At 27.4% G+C, this 25,479-nt stretch overlaps 4 protein-coding genes across 4 annotated transcripts; 1 reads left to right on the forward strand and 3 right to left on the reverse strand.

The window, feature by feature from the left end:
* Positions 1–1,166: 1,166 nt before the first annotated feature.
* Positions 1,167–1,528, forward strand: OCT59_026707 (uncharacterized protein; the record flags this gene model as incomplete). Its single annotated transcript, XM_025331907.2, has 2 exons — positions 1,167–1,429; positions 1,510–1,528. The coding sequence occupies exons 1-2, from the start codon at positions 1,215–1,217 to the stop codon at positions 1,526–1,528; spliced, it is 234 nt and encodes a 77-aa protein (XP_025180529.1). The 5' UTR covers positions 1,167–1,214.
* A 21,296-nt stretch (positions 1,529–22,824) lies between these two features.
* On the reverse strand, positions 22,825–23,286 carry OCT59_026708 (uncharacterized protein; the record flags this gene model as incomplete). The annotated part of the gene is made up of 3 exons (XM_066143369.1): positions 22,825–23,040; positions 23,112–23,178; positions 23,246–23,286. The coding sequence occupies 3 exons, from the start codon at positions 23,284–23,286 to the stop codon at positions 22,825–22,827; spliced, it is 324 nt and encodes a 107-aa protein (XP_065992894.1).
* Positions 23,287–23,662: 376 nt separating this feature from the next.
* Positions 23,663–24,031, reverse strand: OCT59_026709 (uncharacterized protein; the record flags this gene model as incomplete). The annotated part of the gene is made up of 1 exon (XM_066143370.1): positions 23,663–24,031. The coding sequence occupies one exon, from the start codon at positions 24,029–24,031 to the stop codon at positions 23,663–23,665; it is 369 nt and encodes a 122-aa protein (XP_065992895.1).
* Positions 24,032–24,234: 203 nt separating this feature from the next.
* OCT59_026710 (uncharacterized protein) lies at positions 24,235–24,450 on the reverse strand (the record flags this gene model as incomplete). The annotated part of the gene is made up of 1 exon (XM_066143371.1): positions 24,235–24,450. One exon carries the CDS (start codon positions 24,448–24,450, stop codon positions 24,235–24,237), a length of 216 nt encoding a protein of 71 aa, XP_065992896.1.
* Positions 24,451–25,479: the final 1,029 nt, after the last annotated feature.

The following is a 25,479-nucleotide window of genomic DNA, read 5'->3' on the forward strand; positions in this document are numbered from 1 at the left end:
TAATCGAACGCACAAAAAGAAAAATAAAATTGTAATTATTGTTCCATTTTGATTTTTCACGAACAAATAAAAATATTTTTTTTTGATAAATAATATTATTCGTTTGATAAAAGATAAGCCATAATTGGATAATTATTTAGAAACTCCGTTGAAAATTGTCACTAAAAAACTTAAAAAATTTTAACATATTTATTTATAAATAGGTTATCATTAAAAAAGATTTAGGGGAAACAAATAATTTGGGGTTCAAAAATAATGTTGGCGTTTAATGATTGATTTTTGAATTATTGAAAAAAGGAAAATTGAATGTAATATGATAAGTTACACGTTTCTATGAAGTTGTATGTTTTTTATTCTTACTACTGAAATTTTTAATGATTTTATTACTTAATAAAATTACCTAAATTAAATAATATAAAGTCATAATCATTTCTTTTACTCACTTTTATTTATTTTCTTTGATCAGATGAAAAAGTTTTTATATATTTTAAAGTTAGAATTACAAAATCTGTGCATCCAATAAAGCCATAAAGGAACAAATCTTCCTTATCTTCTCATCAGCTTTAATGTAAATATACATATTTTACTGCTGCAAAAATCTCGTGTGCAAAACCTTATTTATACACAAATTACTGTTTTAATTTATATGTCATACATATTAATACTATCATTAAATGCAAATCAATGAATTTCGTTTATTTATGTAAATCAAATACTTTAAAATCTTTATTAGAGATCAATAGTAATAACGAACTGACACTGACTTGCTGATCGAAAATCGTCAGTTCTTCATAATTTACAGAAATAATATAGAAAAAGTGATTTTGAAACTTGTGCAATTTCTATCATCTTTTGTATTATCGCTAGAAAAACAAAACTTTTGTAAAAATAAGGGTGATAGATTATTGTATCAAATGATCAAATACGATTATATTGTATGTTACATGTAATTGTTTATAATAAATAGTAATGATTATGATATATACTTATATATATTTATATTATATTAAAAATATTCTTACACTGTAAATTTACAATATTATACATATATATATATATTAAATAAAAAATTTATACAATAAAACAATATTTAATTAATCGGATATGTAATTCCGAGAATTTCTTATATAAATGTTGTAAATAAATTCTGAAATTATTTTTTTTTAAAAAAAAAATAAAAAAAAATATATTATATATTTATTTTTCCATCAAAAATGTCTTCTGATTCTGCTCCCCCGACTCCCCCTCCTTCTCCAAGCCAATTCAACCTAATGCCATCGCCACCTCCTTCTCCTCTTCCTCCCCAATCGCCTCCTCCTTCTCCGCCTCCTTCACCACGGCCGTTGCAATATAGATATAGAAGCATTCCCTACTCTACACCAGTAGTGCACCGGAGGGCTTATAGAAAAATAATAACTCGATCTTCGAAGTAAGTAAATATTGTTTGATTTAACTATACTTCTTATACTTTATTACAAGAAGCTTACGCTGCGTCTTTTTTTCATTCAGTAGAAGAATAAGAATTTAAATTTTTTTAAAAAAAAAAAAAATTTTATTTTAAATTTCGGCTGGTAAGGTCCAAAGTTTGAAACTTTGTGAAACTTTTATTATTATATTATTATTATTATTGACTAATTTAATTTATTTTTATTCTTTTTGTTATTGATATATAATTTATTGAATTAATAAAGTTTTTAAAATTATTATTTTTAAAAAAAAAATAAAATTTTTTAATAATTGTTAAATTTTATTTTTTAAATTTAAATACTAAACCGTTTTTCTCTACTAGCAATAAATAATAAATAATAAATAATAAATAATAATAGTTTACTATTATATTTTCAATAAACGTCCAAATAAATCAATTACCTTGTTTTGCGGGTCTTATCTCCCAATGCACATAAATACCCACATGATAATACTCATCTACTAATAATAAAACTCACGCAATAACTAATAGTAGGGGGTATAAGGTCAAACCCTCTGAAATTTGTATCATACCCGGGTACTATGACCCCCATTATGCGATATAGTGAAATTTTTATTATAGGAATTTCAAGTTTTATTTACAATCAACTCTCTCTAAATGCATTCTTCTAAGTGCATGCATTATATATTTTTTCTCCAATGGACAAATATTTGCTGCGCCATCTTATAAAACTATTTGCTTAAACCAATTAATGTCGTCCAAAAATTAAACCGATGAACACGAAAATTTTAAATATAATTTATTATAATTTCATACTCAAAAACTAACATTCCTTATTCACGTTAAAACCTGGAAATACAAACCTAATCTAATCGTCGAATTTCCTTGCAACAATATCTGATCCATTTACCCTCAATAGTCAATGCGAAAAATATAAATGTAAAAATTAATCCCTATCAAAATAGTTTTGACCTTTGCAACAACCTTTTAGAAAATAAAAAATTCAACTAATAAAAATAGATGTGCAAGTAATTTTCTTTTTATTTTAGAATTCGAAAGTTGTGGCGTAAGAAATTATAAGAACATTTCTTCAAATACTTTCGAAGCCATATCTAAGAATTTGATGATATGGCGTGTTTGTGTGTCGTATGGTCACTAATATATGTATCTCCAATATTAAATTAAGCGAAACTTAAACTTTATAGAACGTAATATTACTAAGTACAGTACGTTAAAAAAAAAAGAAGATTTTAAATTACCTATCAATGGTAGTGATTTTTGTTATTATGAAAAAATAATATTATTGGTTTAAATAAAATAAATCGTGGTTAATCGGTTAAATCGAATTCTATCGAATTCTTAAATATAAAATGTATAAAGTGTTGTCAAAATTATTTGCTACTATCATATCATATTCTTCTTTGTTTTAAAATATTCTCTTTTTATTTTTTGTCCAACAATTCTTGCCATCGCAAAATCTTAGTGTTATATTTCAGGAAATGTCAAGTCTACCGACCTGTCATATTTTTAGATTAAAAAAATTCAATTAATTAGGAACATGATTATTTATCTTATTTTATATAACAGGGTATGCTCCCTTGATAAATTTTCGTTTCATTTTTTTATTTGGATAATTAGTTATTAGGCATAAAATATTTTAAAAGTTTAATTTTGATCTATTTTTAATAAATATTTACTGTATATCATCAGTCTTTTCAAAGAGAAAAGAGGTCTATTGTTCCATTTTGAAACATTAATTTTTCATCCCGTAAATATTCTATTTCGACTCAGGATCAACTCTGAAAAATCAACTCAGAAGAATCAATTCAGTTTTTTTTGCAGTCTGAATAACAGATAGGTTGAAAATACGGACGCGTCTCTTATTACGGTACATAGCATCCCTATTTTCCCTATTATAGTCCTTTAAAAATTAAAATGGCTTGATTGTTCTCAACCAGTTTATTTATTTGATTTATGGTTGAAAATGGTTTGATTAGGATTCTAGATTTCTCAATTGTTTACTTTATTCTTTAATCTATATTGTAATACAAAGAGATTGCGAAATAAAATTTGGGGAGAAAATTATTTCACAACTAAGAATTTACCTTGTTAAAGGCTTTTCTGCTTCTGGGAAAAACAAAAAGCCGATCATATGATATTAAATGTCAATGCGTGAATATCAATAAGAAATAAAACAAAAGGTTCGTGACCCAGATAATTTTATTTTCCCGATCATTAAAAGAAAATCTGTAAATAAATTACTGCGCCACACTGCGCCGTCAACCTGACACACAGCATGAATTTTACTAATTCGCAATTTATTACACGTGGGTTAAAGTCAGTTACAGTTACGTGCCTTCGATAATTCCAACAAAACTGATACGAAACACGATCCTAATTCAGTAATTCGGTATGCAATTTTGTATATAAATAGAGGTCTTGGTCTAGTGATTAAATATACATTCTTTTCACAAACTACTCGCAAAACTATACGTTCTTTACATTCTTTTCATAACTACCCCGCACAACCATACATATTCTTCACAAACTACCCGCACAACTATCACAACTATACAAGTTTGAAATAGAAGAAATTATTTTGCTCAAGATTTTCTTGAGCACGTCGCGAACGTTTTGAAGCGCGCCATTTATTTTCCAAACACGCTTCCGTGTTCTTTAAAGCAACGAGGTAATTTATGATAAAAAATTATTTATTTTCGAAATGTCGTCTTTCATGGTAATTTGATAAAAAACTATTTACTAAAAGATCAATGACTTTTTTTTCTTTTGTTAGAATTGTTCGGGTCTACAAAATAAAAAATATCGGCGCTCCTCTCGCGTTCACCGCGCCCTCTTAAGAAAAAAAAATCGAGAAGAGGATGAAGGAGAAAATCAGAGAGAAAAAAACCGGAAGGCACGATTAAAAAAAGATTTAATGTTGGCGGGCGGAACGCGCGTCTATAAAAATCTTACGGTCCTTCAAGGTAATTTATGATAAATTAATTATTTACTATCAATGACTTCTTTTTCGTCTTTCATGGTAATTTAATAAAAAATTATTTACTAAAAGATCAATTACTTCTTTTTCTTTTGTTAGGTCATTTATATGAAGCTTCTCGTCAGATTGATCAATTTTCATCAATAACCGCATTCCACCCGTCTACATTTAATCAATCTTCTTTTAATTGTATTTTCTGTTTTCTTTCCCTCTGATTTTCTTCATCTTCCTCCTCGATTTTTTTTCCTCAGGATGAAAATGATTTTTTTTTAATTTTACTTGTATTTTCCGAAATAAATTTATCATTAGATCACATCATTATATGAATAAAGTCTGAAATTACTATACTTGAATTTTGTCGAACATCTTTAGAAGAAGCAAATATTAACAAAAAAAAATATGAATTAAATATTAAACCCAGAATTTTAAAGAATAAATCTGCTATAAAATGTTTCTTCATAAAAATTGATCACCTTTAATTATTTGCTCAGTTTCCACTAATAAACCTTTTTTTGTAACACAGATATTCTGATAATCATAAAAATTTGGTCATTAAAAAAACGAGAAAAATTTAAGTCGTTGTATTCCACTTAATCTAGTTTCTTCTGCTATTCGCTCAACCTTTTACGCTCAAGTCTGTTTAAACTAAAAAAGTGTTTGAAATGAATATCATCAAGAGAACGAACACGGAAAATTGCTACAAATGACAAGCCAGCTGCAAATTCCTCCTATTACTGCTTTTATAAAGTCAGACCTTGTAATTTATGAGCTGTGATAGCCCACGCAAGAGAGAGTGGAAATTGCAAGCGAGAGCAACTTTCGGTTTTATCTTCCCACACCCACATACTTATAGGAATAAGAGTTGGACCGTTATATTCAATATACTGTCTAATGAAACTCAGGTAAAGAGGTGTACTCGGGCTTTTCTTTATATAAAATAACTGTTATTGTTCCCATTACCCATTTATAAGACCAGCAGCATTTTGCATAATTATATTTCAGTTTCAATTCTTTTTGCAGTTTCGGAACCGGCCTTAGAAGCTTCAGATCCACCCGTATGTACTCCATGAATCTTGGCAACGGGTTGGTTTAATAATCGAAGTTTATTCAAATTTATTTTATCCACTTCTTCCCATGTTGTTAGAACATTGGTGGCATCTGAAGTTTTTCTCTCTGATCCAGGAATATTTTCTGGAATTCGCGTCATTAATAATTCCCAGTCGGATCGTATAGACCTTCCATCACGTAAGTGATAATAAGAAATTTCTAAATTGTTGTTGTTTATCCGAGTTACCTGTTGTATTTGTATAGCCTCATTTCTTGAAATTGACTAGACACTACGACCTTAGATAAATGATCTGATTTCGAGAGTCCTGAGAATACAATGGGAACATCACATACCGGAGGAAGCTGCCCAAAGTCACCAACAAGAATTATGGATCGGCTACCAAAGGGAATATTGTAGTGATCCGGAAATGCTTGCTGCGGTCGTTAATCAATATAGCAAGAAAACGACGTCCTACCATACTATAAAATATCCTATATATTTTAGTTTTCTTTGGAGTCTCTTCAAAGATTCACCTTCAAGCTCAACGTTTACCCCGAATATTGGAACAGAAAGTGACGAACGTATAGTGTTGCCTTCAATGTTAACACCTGTTGGAGCAACTACCATATTGTTCTCATGTAAGTTATGTTCCTTTACGATCTCATATAACCTTCCCCGAATAGCATTAATAAGGTAAGATTTGCCGGTTCCAGCAGTACCCATGACAATAATTCTTAAAGGTGCTATGGATTCTACTCTTTCACGTATTAACCTTTGTTTCTCGCTTAGAGTTCTAAGGTCGATACTAGTTGTCACCAATTGCCTGCTAGATGAAGCTTTCTGCCTCTTCAATTTCAGGATATCGCAGCAAACTTTCGTTAACCCAGTCGTGATTTCTATCAATATCACGGGTACTAAAGTCATCTAATCTACGCGTCTGTCTATTTGCCATCATTTCAGCCAGTAACATCCAGTCAGTTCGAAGTTCATACGCTTCCTATGGTGTGTCGTCGTCTTCTTCATCAGAATCGTTACCTTCAACTTCTTGAATATCATCCACGGCAGGTCCAATTAAATCATTAGAGTCATCATTGATTTCTACAAGATGTTGGTTATATAAATCAATCCATGAAAGAGTGTGATTCTCTGTGAGGCTAAGAAGGTCTCTATAACGAACCATTTCGAATGGGAGATGGACGTAGCTAAATACGTACAATGTTTTCACCAGAGCATCCTACCCAGTTGCCTTTTACTAATTTATATTGCTGATCCAATTTGAACAATGAAAGTTCCTCAAGTTCGGCAGGTCTATTACAATATCTTTGTAGAGGTGAGACATCTGTTTACAAAATTCCATTGTTCTCATTATTTGGAACATTTTCATTACTATCACGAAGCTGTTGATTCACCTCTTTGTTAAGATTTTAGACTAACAAAATTTCGGCTACTATGATAGAGCGGTAATTGAAGATGACAAGTTTCTTGCGCCGAAAAATCACGTTCTCCGACTGTGTGAATGAGCAACTTTGGAATGGTTTAACAGCTGGATCATTGGGGTCATCATTACGATGAGCTTTGTCCAATACTTCTGAGAAGGCCAAGGACCCTAAGGACCGTGGTTCTGCTTCACTAGCATACTTCGAAACATACTGCGTGGTAAGGATGGGTATCAAATCAACATTTGCACTCCATCCCTGTAATTGAATGCGATCATGAGGATTTATAAGTGGATCATTTCTGGCAGTTGTCAGTTCTAGGTAGTGTAACCATTTATCGATCAATTCAATCAGAAGGAGATGCATGCAGGTCGGGATTGATTGTTGTAACTAAAGAATCCAAGCAGTGTTTTACTTCTTCCATAATTTCATCATTATTTTTCATCTTTTCCCAATCAATTTCTGGTGCTTCTTTTCGCTTGGCAATGCCATGAACTTGAACACTACCATGATGTTGCCACTCAAATCGATACCACCAGTCAACTAATTCCCATTTAGGAATTAACACTTCCCAGATCGCTTTTTCAAAGAAATATGCAGCAATATGGAGATTATTGTCTGCGAAGCGAAGGACTATATATGTTTTCGAAGGACTATGTCAAATATCCGGTTGTCCGCACGCGTCACGTCATTGAAATTTCGTGCTACATCAGATGAAATAAATTTGTGATACATCAGATAAACAAGATAAAGGTTTATTTATAACCTTTTTTTCGCTCCGGACTTACAACGGTTTCCGTTTCCTAGTTTATGAGATCTTTACGTTGGCGTCTGGCAGCTTCCTGGACTGTTTCTGTGTTTACAGAATTTTTTCCATTAGGCATTAGATTATGTAAGTCTTGCCAATGCACATCTGCGCTAAATGTAAAGAAAATCATTCCCTGAGACCTTATCTAATTCAGCTCTACGACGCATTCAATAATGAATAGTACCACGCAATCCGTAATACTTTGCTATGTGAGTATTGTTTTGCATTAAATCCAGTATCGGCTACTGTGAGTTGCTCTTCTCTAAATTCTGTCGAACAAATACGCGACCTTCTGATGATGCTCTCCGTCTCATTAATGAATTTAGGGCAAAGTAATGCCACCGTCGATGACGAGCAAATCGGCCGTCTTTATAGACTAAAAGATGTTTAAAGTATTCCGTCGGTTTATTTCTTTTATCCGGGGTTCATTAAGGTCCACGACCCTCCAAGGATAAAATGTAGGAGATGCTCTTTGCTATATATCCTGGGGTATGAAACTCATCAATCGGAGAAACTTCGTTATGCGGCCAGTTAATTCTCTCATGATCATGTTGCGCTCAATTGAGGATTTCATTTATTGCCCTGTCTTCATTAAGTCTGGTGGGTAATGAAGGAACAAATGTTTGTGAGTCGAAAGAGTTTTCATCATTCTCCTGGTTCTTCTTCAGAACTATTGGTACTATCATCCGTGAATTGTGGAAGTTTTTCCGCAAACGAACCATTTTCAGGTAAAGTTTGTAATATTTCATCATCAATATCCGATATCACGATAGAATTTATTGTTTGCCTTCATGACTTCATCCAGTGAAGAGCTCGCATTACTTTTCCCTAACGAACATGAAAATCCCGAAAATTGGATCTATCTTCGGAATGACGCCAAACAATAAGTAAAACCAACGATTATGGATCATGTAGAAGTCGTGCCGCGAACTCCTGCACATCTTGTGAAAAAATAATAATATTTCCACGATATGCATACTGTCCTCCAGGATTGCGCGTTTCACTTAGGTTATTTTTGAGATTGTTCATTGTGTTGCGAAATTGGCGCAAAAGCTTCTGATCAGCAGTTGGAATGCATATTTTTGACGTATACTTGGCTTCTTTTGTGAAAGCCTCGCTGCAATTTGATTTGGAATTTTTTTGCTATTCTAAGCGAATATTTCTTACCGCGCAAGAGCGCGTCGAGTTTCTCCTCAACTACCGAACGTACTTCACGCTCCTCGTTGGTCTCTTCTCGCTTTACGCTTCCTTTCACGATCACGTGCTAAGCGTTCCTCGCGCTCCTCATGATCATGTGACAAAATGAGCTTCTTCCATATCAATAACATATTCTCTCTATTCTCTTTATTCTTGAGATGATTTGGAAAAGGAGCTATGCGCAAATACATTTACACAATTATTGTATATTCTCATTAAAGTGATCTTACCATATCGTAATCCGATGTAATGCAAAGGTTTTTATTGGGAATTCTTACAATTTGGCTTTTGAATAAAGAAAAAAAAAAATTTTTGATTAAGTCGCCAATTATAATTACTACGTGGTTTATATATGATCGTTTTAATTAAGGGGCGTTCCTTTTCGATCGTTGGGCGTACCTTGGACAATTCAATATCCATTTTTGATTTTACTATTTTAATGCACGTTGCAAATATATTGTTATTGATTAGGAGACGTTCTTATAACGTGTATTTTATGTTACAAAATTTATCATTCGCGTACATTTAAAACTTATAACCGTTTTTAATTAACAACAATTTTTCGTAATTCCATAATCAATAGTTTTATATATTAAAAGTGCTATTAACCCAAATGCGACCAAAAAAATATTACTACCACCAATACTACCTTGAACATATCCTTAAATATTTCTCCTATTATCTTGATATACGTTTATTATAATTTCTAATTCTTTTATTTAATAATTTCAAAACTTTACATTACATGAATTCATACATTTAATTTAAACTATGATGATTAAGAAAAAATCAAATAAATAACGCGACGGACTTTAACGGTTTCCATTTTTCTAGTGTATATTTCTTTAGGGGATCTCCCGAAACCTATCTTCGAAAGCCCATCCGAAACCTATAAAAAAAAACAAGAACGGTTAGTAAACCGTTCCATAATATTAAAAAAAAAAACTACTAAGATTCGTAATACTTACGAATTGTAATTTATTGAGTATTCTATGACATTCAAAAAATATTTTATTCAAATAAATCGCATAATAAAGTGAAAATGAATATGAATATGATTTAAATAAATTATAATATTATATACATAAATTCCTTATCCCGTTTTCTTGATAAAAAACAAATCAAATAAAAATACTCCTGGCGCTTCGTTCATCATAGTCTAGGCGATGGTTGTGTTGTTGTTTGTGTATTTGTCCCTGGCGCATGATATCCTTCGTGTTGGAGAAACGATTGGAGGTAGTATGCCAGGGACGAAGTAATAGATCACGACTTAATTTGCTCGTTTAAACAAAGTGTTTCAAGATATTTTCGCAGCGCTATCGTCTGTTTTGGCTCTGGTTCGGGTCCTCGATTCTTAAAACTCGAGACATTCCAGTATTTATTTGTTGTGGTGAAGCTAGTATCTTATCTGTGCGCGAACTCCTATCATTGGAGGTGGAACAGTAGGTGAACGAACATCTGCAAACAAAGACTTTGATTTTCTTCGCTTGGGCTGCCAATAACCATTCTAGGGTATGCCAATAAAAAAAAATGGTCATCTATTGAAAATAATACATTCGATTCGGAAGAAACACGAACCTGCAGCACTTCATGTCTTTTGCCTTTTACCATCCTTTTTGAACGCGTATGATACAGTAATTGGTTTATTCAGATTTCAGATATTGCACGTTCATTGCATCAATTGCCGCATCTGAAGAATCGAACTTATCATATGAAATAAACCCATACCCTTTACTATTACCAGTATCAGGATCTCATGCAATCTAAATTAAATATTTCGACTTAACAAAATTAAATATGTAAATGAATTCGATATTCGATTATTAACAAAATAAAAATGAGCGGAAAGAGTGAAAATTACCAACGGGTCCTGCCAGAAGCATTCATCAAGGTTACCGATATAGACCGTAGCGTCTTGATCGCGTTCCTCTGTAGGACGAGCCATAATGTCAAGAGAAAAAATTTTTTTGACGCTAATCTTTTTTCCAAAAAATAGCATCACGTGATATAAAGGTCAAAGAGATTTTGTCACACTACAATCCAGAAAAAAACTATACGGAAAGATTAATTTTTCTCATGTTTTTTTTTAAACCAACTTCCGCCCTGATATAGCAAATGTTTATGGAGGAATTTAAAGGTTGTGATATTTCTCGTCAATCTAAGTGGAATCATCAAAATCGAAAAACTCTTATTTGAAAATAGAATTGTTTCATTTTCCACATTCACAGCACCACTATTTAACTATGCAGCATATTGCAAAGTCTTGCCAATTTATAATATTATTATATTATTAAAATAGTTGATAATGTTATTAATAATGCCGGATTGATTAGAAAATTACTAGTATTAGAAGAAATTTTCCAAATGTTTACATCTTTAAAATAAATTGATTTATCCTCGTAATAAAAAATATCCAATGATGTTAATAATGAATTTATTAAAGATTTTGATAAGAAAATTTTTAATCTTCACTGCAGATATTTTGAACCTTTTAGTTATTTGTGAAAATTTCAAACTTAGAATTATATGATTATATTTAAGATTATTTTATCAAACATCATTAATATTGGTTCAAGTCAGTTTTCAAATAAGTTATAATTTACAAACAATTTTTATAGATTTTAATGATGATGATGATGATTTAAATAGCTTAAAAAAATTAAAAGGATTAATTTCTAAACAGAAAAATTTTAAAAATGTAGCTATAGGACCCCGGATATCTAATATAAAGGTCATAATGGACTTTTGGCCAAAAACACCCCTTTTTGCTGAAACTCAAAAAATCGTTTTTTGTAAATATCTCAGCATCCAGTAATTCAATTTTAATGAACTTTTTTTTATTTTGTAGCCCTCATTTAGCTCTACAATTTAAAAAAATGTTCATCAAAATTGGACCACTGGATGCCGAGATATTTACAAAAAACGATTTTTTGAGCCCCTGAAAAATGGGCCAATCTGCCGAAAGTGTGACTTATGACCTGTTTTGGAGATATCCGGGGTCCTATTTAATTTGCATTTAGGTTGAATTTTTTATTTTTAATATAATTTCAAGTCTAAATTAATCAAGCTGTATGAATTTATTGGGTAAATCTAATTGATAAACCATAGTTTATCTGTGATCCACAGTTGGCAAAATGGCAAAAGATATTTTTTGTCCTTTATTAACTGCTTTAATACTTAATTAATTCCTAGACAATATGTGCTTAATTTTTACATGAAGAACCTATTTGAATACATTAGTATTTTTGATAATTTGATTTGTATCACAGGTCAAAAAGTGAAAAATCAGGTACCAATCAGTGCCTAATTGGCATTTTCGCCAAATACCGTTACCAATCAGGCAGTTTGCTAACTTTTGATCCAATGATCAGAAAAAGATGAAATATAGCTCATTGGAATCGTCTCAATATGACGAATCTAATGGTAGTAAAATCTCATTTCTAGGATTAATACTTGATGAGAAATTAAGTAAAATATAAAAATAAAAATGTATCATTTATATTTTATTTAATTTTTTATTAACTATTAATCCTAAAGATGCGATTTTACTACCATTAGATTCGTCTTGTTAAGACGATTCCAATGAGCTATATTTCATTCTTTTCTGATCACTGGATCAAAAGTTAGCAAACTGCCTGATTGGTGACTGATTGATGCCTGATTTTTCACTTTTCGACCTGTGTATTTAAGTTGAATTTTTTATTTTTAATATAATTTCAAGTCTGAATTAATCAAGCTGTGTGAATTTATTGGGTAAATCTAATTGATAAACCATAGTAGTTTATCTGTGATCCACAGTTAGCAAAATGGCAAAAGATATTTTTTGTCCTTTATTAACTGCTTTAACATTTAATTAATTCCTAGACAATATGTGCTTAATTTTTACATAAAGAACCTATTTGAATACATTAGTATTTTTGATAATTTGATTTGTATTTAAGTTGAATTTTTTATTTTTAATATAATTTCAAGTCTGAATTAATCAAGCTGTGTGAATTTATTGGGTAAATCTAATTGATAAACCATAGTTTATCTGTGATCCACAGTTGGCAAAATGGCAAAAGATATTTTTTGTCCTTTATTAACTGCTTTAACACTTAATTAATTCCTAGACAATATGTGCTTAATTTTTACATGAAGAACCTATTTGAATACATTAGTATTTTTGATAATTTGATTTGTATTTAAGTTGAATTTTTTATTTTTAATATAATTTCAAGTCTGAATTAATCAAGCTGTGTGAATTTATTGGGTAAATCTAATTGATAAACCATAGTTTATCTGTGATCCATAGTTGGCGAAATGGCAAAAGATATTTTTTGTCCTTTATTAACTGCTTTAACACTTAATTAATTCCTAGACGATATGTGCTTAATTTTTACATGAAGAATATAATTTAACCAGTACTGAAGTACACAACTACAAAATATAAGGATCAATATATAAAACCAGCATCAAAGAATAAAAGGAAACATAATTTAAAGACCCATTTCCTTTTTTTGTTTATCAGCTAAATTGGAATCAATTCTTTATTGGATTACCATCAATACCATGAATATGACATTCCACCCTGGGATAATTTTACAAAAATTAGGGAATTGTAAAAATTTCTTTCGTTCCTTTATTCTACAACCTCAAGGTTTAATTTAAGGGTTACTAGTGCAAAATCAGTTTATAATTTTAGCGGTATTCTAGATAATTCTCTATTTATTTATTTGCTTAATGTCCTATTTTTATTAAATAAAGATTTTAAATAATGATACTGGATGATATCTTCATAAATACCAATTCCTTCCGTTGTAATCACCTTATTACCCTTATTACATAAAGACCGAATATTTAATAATAGATCGAATAGTGCTCTCTTATATTCATCAGAAATTAGACTGTCGATGGTTTCATAAGGACAAAGCCATATCTAATTCTGGTTAGAAGCTGAATGCGCAACAGCAACTTAGAATCTTTTAGAGACATACAACTAAAGTGTATCCGCCGTGTCACTATGTGTTTGTGGTTTAGAACATCATTTCGATCAAATCTATGTTGTAACTAAAGCCGTGAGAAATTCCATTTTCACTTCCATTTTCCCTAACAGATATTTGTATTATTTCCTAAATTAATACAATCTAATAAAGGGTTTGCATCAGAAGACAGGTTTTCTTTGTGTATTGCCAGCACTGCTTTAATAACAGTCATAGTAGTGATATTAGCAGATTTTCATACGCTTCTGTCTAACTGGATGACCATCCACCATATCATGAATCTCTCATGATCGTAGAGCGATATATGGCAATAGTATCTCTCACAGATCACGATTAAATAACAAATTGATTTCCCTCAAACTATACCAATCATAACTTATTCTGAGAAATAATATCCTGACACATATTCTGATCCCGTAAGTAATTCGGTAGATATTTTCGAAAAGGTAAGTGAAAAGACTTTGGTTAAGTTGCAGAAAGGATGTACTGAAAAGACGTTGAGAATCTCCTTATACTGAACTAGAATCGACAGTTCTACCAGAAGATCCATTAGGAAGGAAGCTATGGAGCTAGTATTTATTGTCAAGGCCTTGAACCGAATCATTATTTGCCAGGACATGATGTGAATTAAGATCCATGGTACATTCCCAGAAATTCATTTGGATCTTGCTTGTAGAAAAAGTATTAGTCATTTCTAAAAACGGATCTGGTTTCCATGGTTTCCAGAAGTAATGCCTCGCTACTTGATTATGTTGACAAACTTCAAATCCTCTTAAGTATCTTGAATATATTTTATTCACGTGAAAGATTAAAGGATTGGCACCAAAGAATCGGAGATCCAAAGGGAGAGGAGAGTTCTCAGATTCGCAGGATTCTTCACTCTCGCCACAAAAAATATATATTGATAAAAGTGGATCTATAGATCCTTCACGAATTTCAAGCAGCATAAGTTTTTAGGATTCAAAGACGAATATCCTATTGTTATGTAAACCTTAAAAATATTGTTAAGCACGGTCAAGAGTGCATTCAATAGAAATTGAATTGAAAAGTAAATAACGCGTACCATTAAAAGATCTAATAATATTTCTTAGTGGAGATCAAGCGTAAAACTGCTTAAAAAATTGAGGTTTCGAAACATCCGTTGTCGAAACTTAACATTTCGGCGTTCTGGACTTCCAGTATCTCGAACCCAAATCTACAGAAATAAGTAAACGTTTCCATTTTTTTAAAATAAATAAATAAATAAATAAAGACTAAAGTTTCCTCAACTTTTTAGTTGCGAAACTTACCATTTCCCGTACCCCACGCGTTAAATGCTCTGAAGTCTAATTAAAAAGATTATTTTTTCTTGATAAATCAAAGAAATAGGAATCTTTGTGTAATGAATTAAAAGTTGAAGCCCTCACTCTTCAGATATATTGTTCATGCTTGTCTAATTAGTATAATTAGCGAATTTATTCGATATGGTAATAATGGAAATTGGTTTTGCATTACATAGTTCTTGGCTTCTCGAGGAACATTTGATATAAAAAAAAAATTATTATAATATAACTTGTCGTCATGTGAATCGCCATACTTTTGACCAATGGCAAAAATCGGTGAGATTTGATGGTACATCAAGTCGATTTTTCATAAACGTATTAACGGTCAGATAGTATTATCGATTCGCCGTTCTTGATTGGAGAGACTCTTTATTGTTCTTGATTTTGTACTTTTTGAATAAGGTTAAGCAAAACTCAATTAATTGTGGATACTAACCATTTGGAAGCCCAATCAACCCAATCACATGTAGATTTATCATGTGACCGAGTGGAAACCAACACGTCTCCCGTAAAATAAATAAATATCATATTAATAATTATTATTTATTTTTTTTTTATAAGAAATATTTCTAACAATATAATAAAGGGGGAAACGTATTTAATAAAAAGGAAATTCGTTGAAAAAGTATGGTTATTAGAAGCAGACGACTACCTGATTCAATGTAGATGCATTGATCAACGCGCGTCTACACTATCTCTGACGACGGCCTTTGATGATATCTTTGATCAATAAATAAGTAGGAATATCTAATAATATTATTAAATAGCTGTTGTATAATTATTTTAAATAGATTATTAGCATTAGAAAAGTTCGGGGTCCGCACCACAAATTTTTTAGCCTATACTACATTTATAGCAATAACCCAGATTCACTGACGGATCACGGATTTCATCCGAGTGAGGCGTAAAAGTTACATTTAAAAGAAATATCTTGTTTTAATATTATATAAAATATCTCAGAGTTACACGAACGATTTGGTAATTCATAATATAATAAATATGAGTGGTCCTTATTATTAATTAAATAACTTTACGAATAGGGAATAATATATACCGATAACTGAAATTTATTTATTGATTTTTTACAATATCTATTTGATATTCACAATAAATGGTTGGGGAGTTTATTTTGCACAATAAAGAAAATTCTCACGATATTGTTTTCTTTTACATGAACTACACGTATACAAACAAGTATATTGATTGTTTTTATTTTTTCAATCGTATGATAATTGTTTAGAGGAAGGATTCTAAGGATATAAGGAATATTTTTACTTTATGGGGAAGTTATTATAACTATCTATCTTAATTGTATCACAAGTTTTTTTATAATTCATAAATTCATACACGTCCTAATCGATCACAATCAGTGTCACGACAACCAAGTTTCTGTAATTAGTAGAATAATTAGAACGAATCACTTTTTTTGTTTTATTTCAACAAAACTTTATTCACAGAAAAAAAAAATTGTTGTGCTATTAGTTAGATATCAAATTTGTACCCAAAATAATCAATACTATTTTGAAATTCATTCATTCATAAAAAAATAATAAAAAATTTTTTTTCTAGAATATTTTTATTTTATAATATAGTATATAAAAAAAAATTATGAAAGTAGTAAACTGATGGATCTCTATATATGTGTGACAAAATACTGTAGGCGGATAATAATTTTTATTTGACGATCGTAACGAATACTTCAATTTATCGAGAAGAAAATTTTGAATTTCACAATACAGCTTCTAAAATTCTTTTTTTTTTTATAACAACCTCGTTTTTTTTGGGGGGGAAATAAAAATAAAAAATTCAATAATTTACCTAAATTTGGTTGTTTGTCATTCATTTACTATGATAAGAAACAGATAATAAATTTTTGTTTTTTTTTTAAAAAAAATAAAAAAATTCATTTAAACAACAAAGGATGGCAGGTAAATAAACGCCAATATGCATTCATTGGAATTTTCTAATGTAATATATTTTTAGAATCATTAGTAATAAACTATCATTAGGAATTAACCATAATTAATATAATTAATAATAAAAAAAAATAAAATAAAATTAAAGTTCTCAAGGGTTCTCATGATAATTATTTTTTATCCATGTGAAAAATAATTTGTAATATTATGCAATATATTTTTTTGTAATGTTTCACATATGTTTGCACCATTGAAATTAATTTAATTCTATGTTTGATTTAAAAAATCAATAAACTTTTATAATAACGAACACAAAAATAGTCTTTTGATCCATGTTCTTTGTTCTTTTTGCGAAACTTTAATTATATAATTGATTGCATATAATATCATTTCGTTCGATAGTATTGTTCTCCTTTGCATAATTGCGTAACTGTTTATATACGCCAAGAACAAACTAAACGAAAGTCTTTACTTTAACCTCGTTTTAAACCGAATAGGACATCAGAAATTATGATTTTTGGCCTGCATTATGATGATCTTTGGCGATCTTGGGCGGAATTATAAATGCTTGTCGGTGATACAAGATGGTACAAAATTTTTTACTTTTCTCCGAATTTACAGCATGAAATAAGGTTTTATTGTAATCATAATATATATAATTTAGAATATCAGATATCTTTATTATTGAAATCACATGTTTAAATAAGGAAATTCTATCCCGCTCTTTAAAACTTGAAATTTCAACTTTTTAAACGAAAATAATAATAATAATAATAATAAATAAAAATTACTGTGCCGCAACCCTAAATGATGATATTCAAAAATTACAATGTATTTATTTTACAAATTTATTTACAACTTATTAAATTAGCAGTTAAATCAACATCTATTGCATATATGCCATTTATAGAACAAAATAAAATAACGAAACTATAATTTTATATTATGAACCTTAATAATTTAAAATTTAGTTGAAAATTAAGTTAATCAATTTAATCAATGAAATCAATTTTATCGAAATATCAATGAAATGAAATGCATTTCGTAACAAAGTATTAAGAAAAAAAAAATCAATTTAATAATAGAAAAATCATCAAAAATAAAATTTATTCATTATTTCTTGACACGATAAATAGTGCAGTGACAATTACATAATAATCAATACTCTGCTGGCGTCAAAAAATGACAATACATTGACTTTATTGTCAAGGTCGGTAAAGTTTATTTTTTTTTTTTGAATTTTATCATATGTTTAAAACTTTCAACATATGCATATGGTTCATGACCTTTGTACACAACCGAAAGGATCGCTGATCGACATGTTATACATCAATAATAATTAGCCACTTTAATTTTTTTGTTTTTTAAATTAAAATTGTATGTATATATTATATACTGTATATGTATATATATATATATTGTACATATATATTATTTACTTATTTTTATAATTAATTTAATTAATTACTATTATTACTTTAAATTATGCCCCTTGAATAATTTATTCTATTTGCGATAAAAATTCAATATATCTAAATATGACTTATTTATATTCTCTATTTTTTACGTTAATTATTTCCGTATCTTCTTATAATCTTAAAAACATGCATTATCTTTCTTTGAAAGGTAACATAAAGGCATTATTATTTAGATCACAAGCTAAATGATTCATATCTGTCTCATGATTTACACAAAAATGTTGAAACGGCGCGATATTTCCGCGATTTGAAATCATTTAATCATTTTCATGCATGTTATTATACCAATATATTGAAATGAACGCGTTGTTCTTCGTTTGTATGATGCTGCGCAAGGTTTAAAAATTAAATATAAAAGCAACCATAATATAGTCTCGGTCAAAATAGGCCTCATAAGAATTATAAGCATGAAACAACAAAAAAAAAATATAAAAAAATAAAAAAAAATAAAAATAAGGTAAAGGAAAAAATAAATCATGGCTATTTAAAATGAATTAATCAAATCAAAATCATGAAAATAATCTTTTTTATTTTACAATCTTTAGTTTCGAAATATGATCACAGAAAAAAAAAAATTTTCGACTTTTTTTTTTTCGACTTATTCGTTATTTTCGTTTTTTTTAAAAAAAATTATAATTTCTTTCGAATCGTTTTTTTATTATCGTTCAAGAATTTTTTTTCTAAAAAATCATCGTTTTAATGATGTTTATACCTTAAAGAAGTTTTTTATTAAAAATAAATGCTCATCACGAATTGTAATTTCTTTCGAATCGTTTTTTAAAATTATCGTTTTAAAATTTTTCTTTCTAATCTTGGATATTTATACCCATATAAAACCCATATATTTATTTGTATTAATAAAATAAATAAAATATACTTTAAAATTACTGTTTAAACTTTAACTACTGGTATACCTTAGTTATAACATCGGCGTATCACGTGATCTGATTGCCGATCGATCAATTATTATTTTTTATTCTTTATCGGTTTCTTTTTCACCGATTTTATTTTTTTTATTTTTTTTATTTATTCTTTTCGGTTTCTTATACCGAAATTTTTTTTATTTTTTTTATAATGAAAATTTGAAAAAATGTATTTAAAAAGGATGTGCATTTAGAAAGAAAAATTATATATGATCTCTATGTACTTGAAACTGTATAAGAGGATGCATTTAAAAAAAATATACATATACAGTATAATATGTTCACTTAAAGAGAATAATGCACTTAGAGAAAGTTGACTGTGCATAAAAATATTTTGATTAATTATTATTTTTTTTTACTAAAATATTTAATAAATATCTTACATATTTTATACGATACTGTTTTACAATTGAAATCTCAATTTTATTGGCTGATTTTTAGTTATATGATTTCAGTTAGATTTATTCGGAAAATTTGAAACAATTCTTAAATTTGTAATTTTCCTAATAATTCTATATTATTTGTTTGTTTAAAAAAATTATTTCCTTTTACTTAAAATTAATTATTATATAGGGTTTTTACTGGCACTATATTTTTTTTAATGCTGGTTGATTCACTTGATTGTCATAATTTCAGTCACCAGTAATCATCACCCCTTATAATAGTTAGAAAAATTCTATTATATATATTTAATATTATAAATCAATTTATAATTTAAAATTACTGTAAACATTTAAATTAAATATTACTAATTGTTAAAATTTAATATATTGTTCCACTCCATTTGAGAATAATATTAAACAAAAAATTCAATGTAATTTTGAAATTTGAGATTTAATATTATATAAAAATTTAGAATTTAAAATTAAAAATTTGGAATTTTGGATTTATTTATTAATCTTATTGTATAAAAATTTGGAATTTAGGGTTTAAATTTTAAAATTTTAGAATTAATAATTATGAATTTAAATAATATATATAATAATTTATCAAATAAAAAATTTCTTTTTATTTTAAATAATCTTTTAAATGAAAAAATAATTGTATTTATTAATTAAAAAAATAATTGTATTTAATTAAAAAAAATAATTGTATTTAATTAAAAAAAATAATTGTATTTAATTAAAAAAAAACAATTGTATTTAATTAAAAAAAATAATTGTATTTAATTAAAAAAAACAATTGTATTTAATTAAAAAAAACAATTGTATTTAATTAAAAAAAACAATTGTATTTAATTAAAAAAAACAATTGTATTTAATTAAAAAAAACAATTGTATTTAATTAAAAAAAGTAATTGTATTTAATTAAAAAAAGTAATTGTATTTAATTAAAAATGATTAATTAATTGAAAAAATAATTGTATTTAATTAAAAAAATAATTGTATTTAATTAAAAAAATAATTGTATTTAATTAAAAATAATTAATTAATTGAAAAAATAATTGTATTTAAATTAGTATATGATACACTTATATAAGTAAGAATATAAATCTAATATTATTAATTAATAAACCATTCATTATAGTGATCATACTAAAAAATATCTTATATGTGTACTACTGTTGGGTAATCAATCTGTATCAGTGAGTAGTAAACGTATGAAACATTACGTTCTTAGTTAAACAGCCTCACTTTTTTTTACTGGTCAATTATAAATCTTACTATATTGCGATAAATATGCTTTTTTCTTGTAAATTAAAGAAAATTGTAATAAAAACCTAAATATGCCTCCTAATATATCTATTATTCAAGAATATAGGTAAATTTTGAATAGTAGTTCATATATAAAATATAGGATTCTAAAATACAATTTAAAAATTACAATACAAAACTAAGACTAAAGTTGTACAAATTTAATTTACTTTTTAGAAATGATGAAATAACGTAAATATTAAAGGCTTATTATATTTAATGATTTAAGAGTTAAGTTTATACATAAGAAAATTTTTTATCAAATATCATTTCACACAGGTATTTAATATAAATAATACTGAAAATTTGATTCTCTATAATTTCTTAAGATTGTACTACCAGATATAAGCTTTATTTTTTATTGGTAAAATATAAACAAAAGAAAAAAGTTAAAAAATTAAATGAAAAACTAAGGGTGCTATCAGATATTACCTAATATTTTAGGGAAAGGAGGGTAACTAAAGATCTTAGATTACATACAATATTATATAAAGAATTATATATATAATATATCTTACCTAGGGAAGGGGGGGTAAGCTCTTATATTAAAGTGATATTGGGTAATATCTAATAGTGCCCTAATACTAAATAGAAAAAAAATAAAAGAAAAAATCTATATAAATGAAAAAGTTGAATCTAATAACATTCTATGATTTAAGATAATTACTAATTAAATGATTATAATGATATTATTATATTTTTAAAACTGGTAAATATATTTAAATTAATAGTTTAATTATTGATTAATTTATTAATTTTATCCTAAAATAAATTAACTTTTTATTAGTAGTAATTAGATTTTTTTTCTTTGATTAGTTTGGTATATTTAAGTATTTGAAAAGTATATAATATAAAATCAAAATAAAATCAAATTTGTAATTTTTTACTTTTTTACCTTTTTGGATTTAAAGTGTTTAGAAATTATTTGAAAATAAAATTATGTATTATTAAAATTATTAGACTTTATATTACATTAATTATATTATTAAAATATAACAAATAATTAAAAATAATAAAAATACTATATTTTATATTTTTATTATTTAAATATTACATTAATGAGAATTTTTTCTTAGGTAAATTAAAAAAATTTTGTTTTATTAAAAATATATTGATGTGAAAAAAGAAAAAAATAAGTTATCATTATAATATACAATTAATACATACACAAACACACGTTAAATGACTAAAAACAGGCAAAAAAAATGGCGCAAATTGCATAAACTATTCGCAAATTTGTATAAACTATTTACAAATAGTATAGGTTAATTCGCAAATAGCCAAAACAGCCAAAAATAGCCAAAAATAGCCACTGTTTTTCGCACTATTTTTTTGCTGATTTTTAGCATTTCAACCTGTAAAAGTTATATTACTGAAAATTTTTAGTGATATTTTTAGAGCAGTTATTAGTATCTTAAATAAATATATATTTTACTGATAGATAAATGTTTAGCTGATAAGTTATATTTATCCCCTGATCGGCACCATTTATACAGTTATCCGATTGTACTTATACCTACTGGATGATCAATTTATATATATTTATTTATGCGTTTCTAGTACATATTTACTCTAGATAACTAGACAAATTATTTATTTTGTAATGTTAATAGTAAAATTACTACATTTAACAAACTTAAGACGAAAATTATCAATTAAATTATCTTTACGCTTTAAAGGAATTGTGATATTTTGAATTTCAGTGAATGGTTCTGTTTTAGTCTCTTCCTGAGATGATAAATTTTCAATTCTTTGTTCCGTATTTAGATCTTCGGCAGATTTTTCCAAATTTTCTTGCATCGAAATATCCTTTTATAAATAAAGTGTAAAAAAAATTAATAATTATAATGATAATTTATAATAAAGAATTAATTAGATACCTTTGAAATGCCTGGAAGTGTTAACTTTGCGATGTCCAATTTTTGCTTTTCATTTTGTGTTCGATATCTATAAAATAAATGAATTTTAATGACAAAATAAAAAAATTAAATATTATATTATAATATATACTAACGCATTTAATCCTGCAATGGACTGGAGCAATGTTACATTCATTATAGCTTATAATCCAATCCTTCGTCATTTAACTTTTGTGCAGTACGTTTTCGTAATGAATGATTTACAATTCTTCTGTTTGTGCAATCAATACCCGTAATATTACAAATTTCTTTTAACATTCCGGATAATTTATCTCGACCTAAATGAAAAGTAGAATACCAATTTTCTAAATAATATATTGAAATTTATTAGTTTGTGTTAAAAATATTGTAGAGAAAGAAATCATATAAAATTGTACCTTGAATATCTTTATTAATACGAAGAAAAAAGTTTTCTTCTGCATTATTAGGCCGTAAAGCTCAAGTATTTTCTAATGTCATGACATACTATATTGTTCCATTCATCTGGTGGAATAATATGAACAGGTTGTTGATTAGAATTTGTTTGGTGATAATATCCTCCCCTGGTGAGTTTTATCGTAAGAATTGTCACGAATGTTATATCCTCCATCATCACGTTTTTTAAAATGGCTAGCCATAATACTATGATATGATCCCCCTCTACGTGCTGTACAACATCCTACCCATAAAAAGACTTCTCTTAATAATCCATCTGGTGAATTACTTGATATATCAGGATGTTCGAAGATTTTTACCATTTCTTCATCAGTAAAAGGATCAGCTCCATTATATTCACCATTATTGATTTCTTCCAATTCTATCATTCTTGTATGTAATGTATCACGCACTATTCTAAATTCAAAATCCTCATGTATATTGAATGGTTCTCTATCTTTAAACATTTCTTGATAAAACCGATTTATAGCACATATACCATTATACAGTGAGTTTGCTTTGTATTCCTTTTTGTCTTTTGTTTGAATAACTATATGAATTCACATAACAACATTGCAATGGCTTTTTGTCACAAAGGGTCATTAAATCTATGTTTGGTTGAGTGTCATTTACAAAGCTTTCAAATCTAACCCGCAAACGTGTATTTTTGTTAGTATTTTTTTGGTTTGCGGAAGAGGACATACTTTTGTAAAGTTTCTATACAAGGACGATCAAATGTTTCTTTATTAGACGATTTTGATAATGATTTGTGTATTTCAGAAAGTTGATTATTTTCTAAACGATTCAATCTTCCTTTTAATTCATTTATAGTGACAGTATCATTACTTGAATTTAATAATTCGGAGGCTTTTTTGAAACTAGACATTTTATTTTGAAATTAAAAAGGAGAGAAAAAAAATGTAAAAAGGAGAGAAAAAAAAATGTAAAAATGATTACAAATAGGGTATTTATATTTATTGATATTACACAATAGACTAAAATAGTCTAAAATAGTCTAAAATAGTCTAAACTATATAAATGGCAGGGGATAAATCAATTATCTCCTGGCTAATTGGAATAGTAAAATTTTACTTAGGGAATACGTAGCAATGGCCTTCGGCCGATCATTTATCCAATCCTAGTAAAATTTTACTTATTCCTAATTAGCCAGGAGATAAGTAATACATATATACAGTAAGTAAGTAAGGTAATTATAATGAAAGTAATATTTATTTTATATATAATAGGATTAGTATAAATATTATATTATAAAGAGATAATTGTTATAATAAAAATATTTCTTTAATTTATAAAGACTTTTAATATTATATTGTAAAGGAATAGTTAAGAGAAAAATATTTCTTTTATTTATATTTATATTTATTAGTTTATGTAATTTTTAAAATATATAAATACAAGTTGATTTTGAATTTAAGTTCAATACCATTACTTTATAAAATAATAAAATAAAATAATAAATACTTTTTTTTAATTATAAATTTTGATTCTTTTATTTTACCTTTTTTTTTATAATAAAAATGTGCCTCTTTAATTATTAATTTAATTAAACCAGGAATAAAATATATTAGAAAAATTCTCACATTTTATTTATTTGTAAAAAAAAGTAATAATAATTACTTTATGAAATAATAAAAGGTTAAAGGAAAATTATGTTTTTGAATAAAATAATAATAATAAAAGTTTCTTTGTAAAACAAAAAAGAGATATTATAAATAAGAAAAGTGATAATTAAGAAATATTATAATTAAGAGATGTAAATGTTTAAACTAAGTAAAACAAAAGTATATTAAGTTAAATAATTTTGTTATATCAAATGGCAGATGATAGTAATAACATTATTAAAAGTTAAGTAAGATTTGTTATATTAAATATTTAGAAAAGATTCTTAATTAAT

This window comes from Rhizophagus irregularis, chromosome 6, assembly GCF_026210795.1.
Source record: "Rhizophagus irregularis chromosome 6, complete sequence".
Taxonomy (NCBI): domain Eukaryota; kingdom Fungi; phylum Glomeromycota; class Glomeromycetes; order Glomerales; family Glomeraceae; genus Rhizophagus; species Rhizophagus irregularis.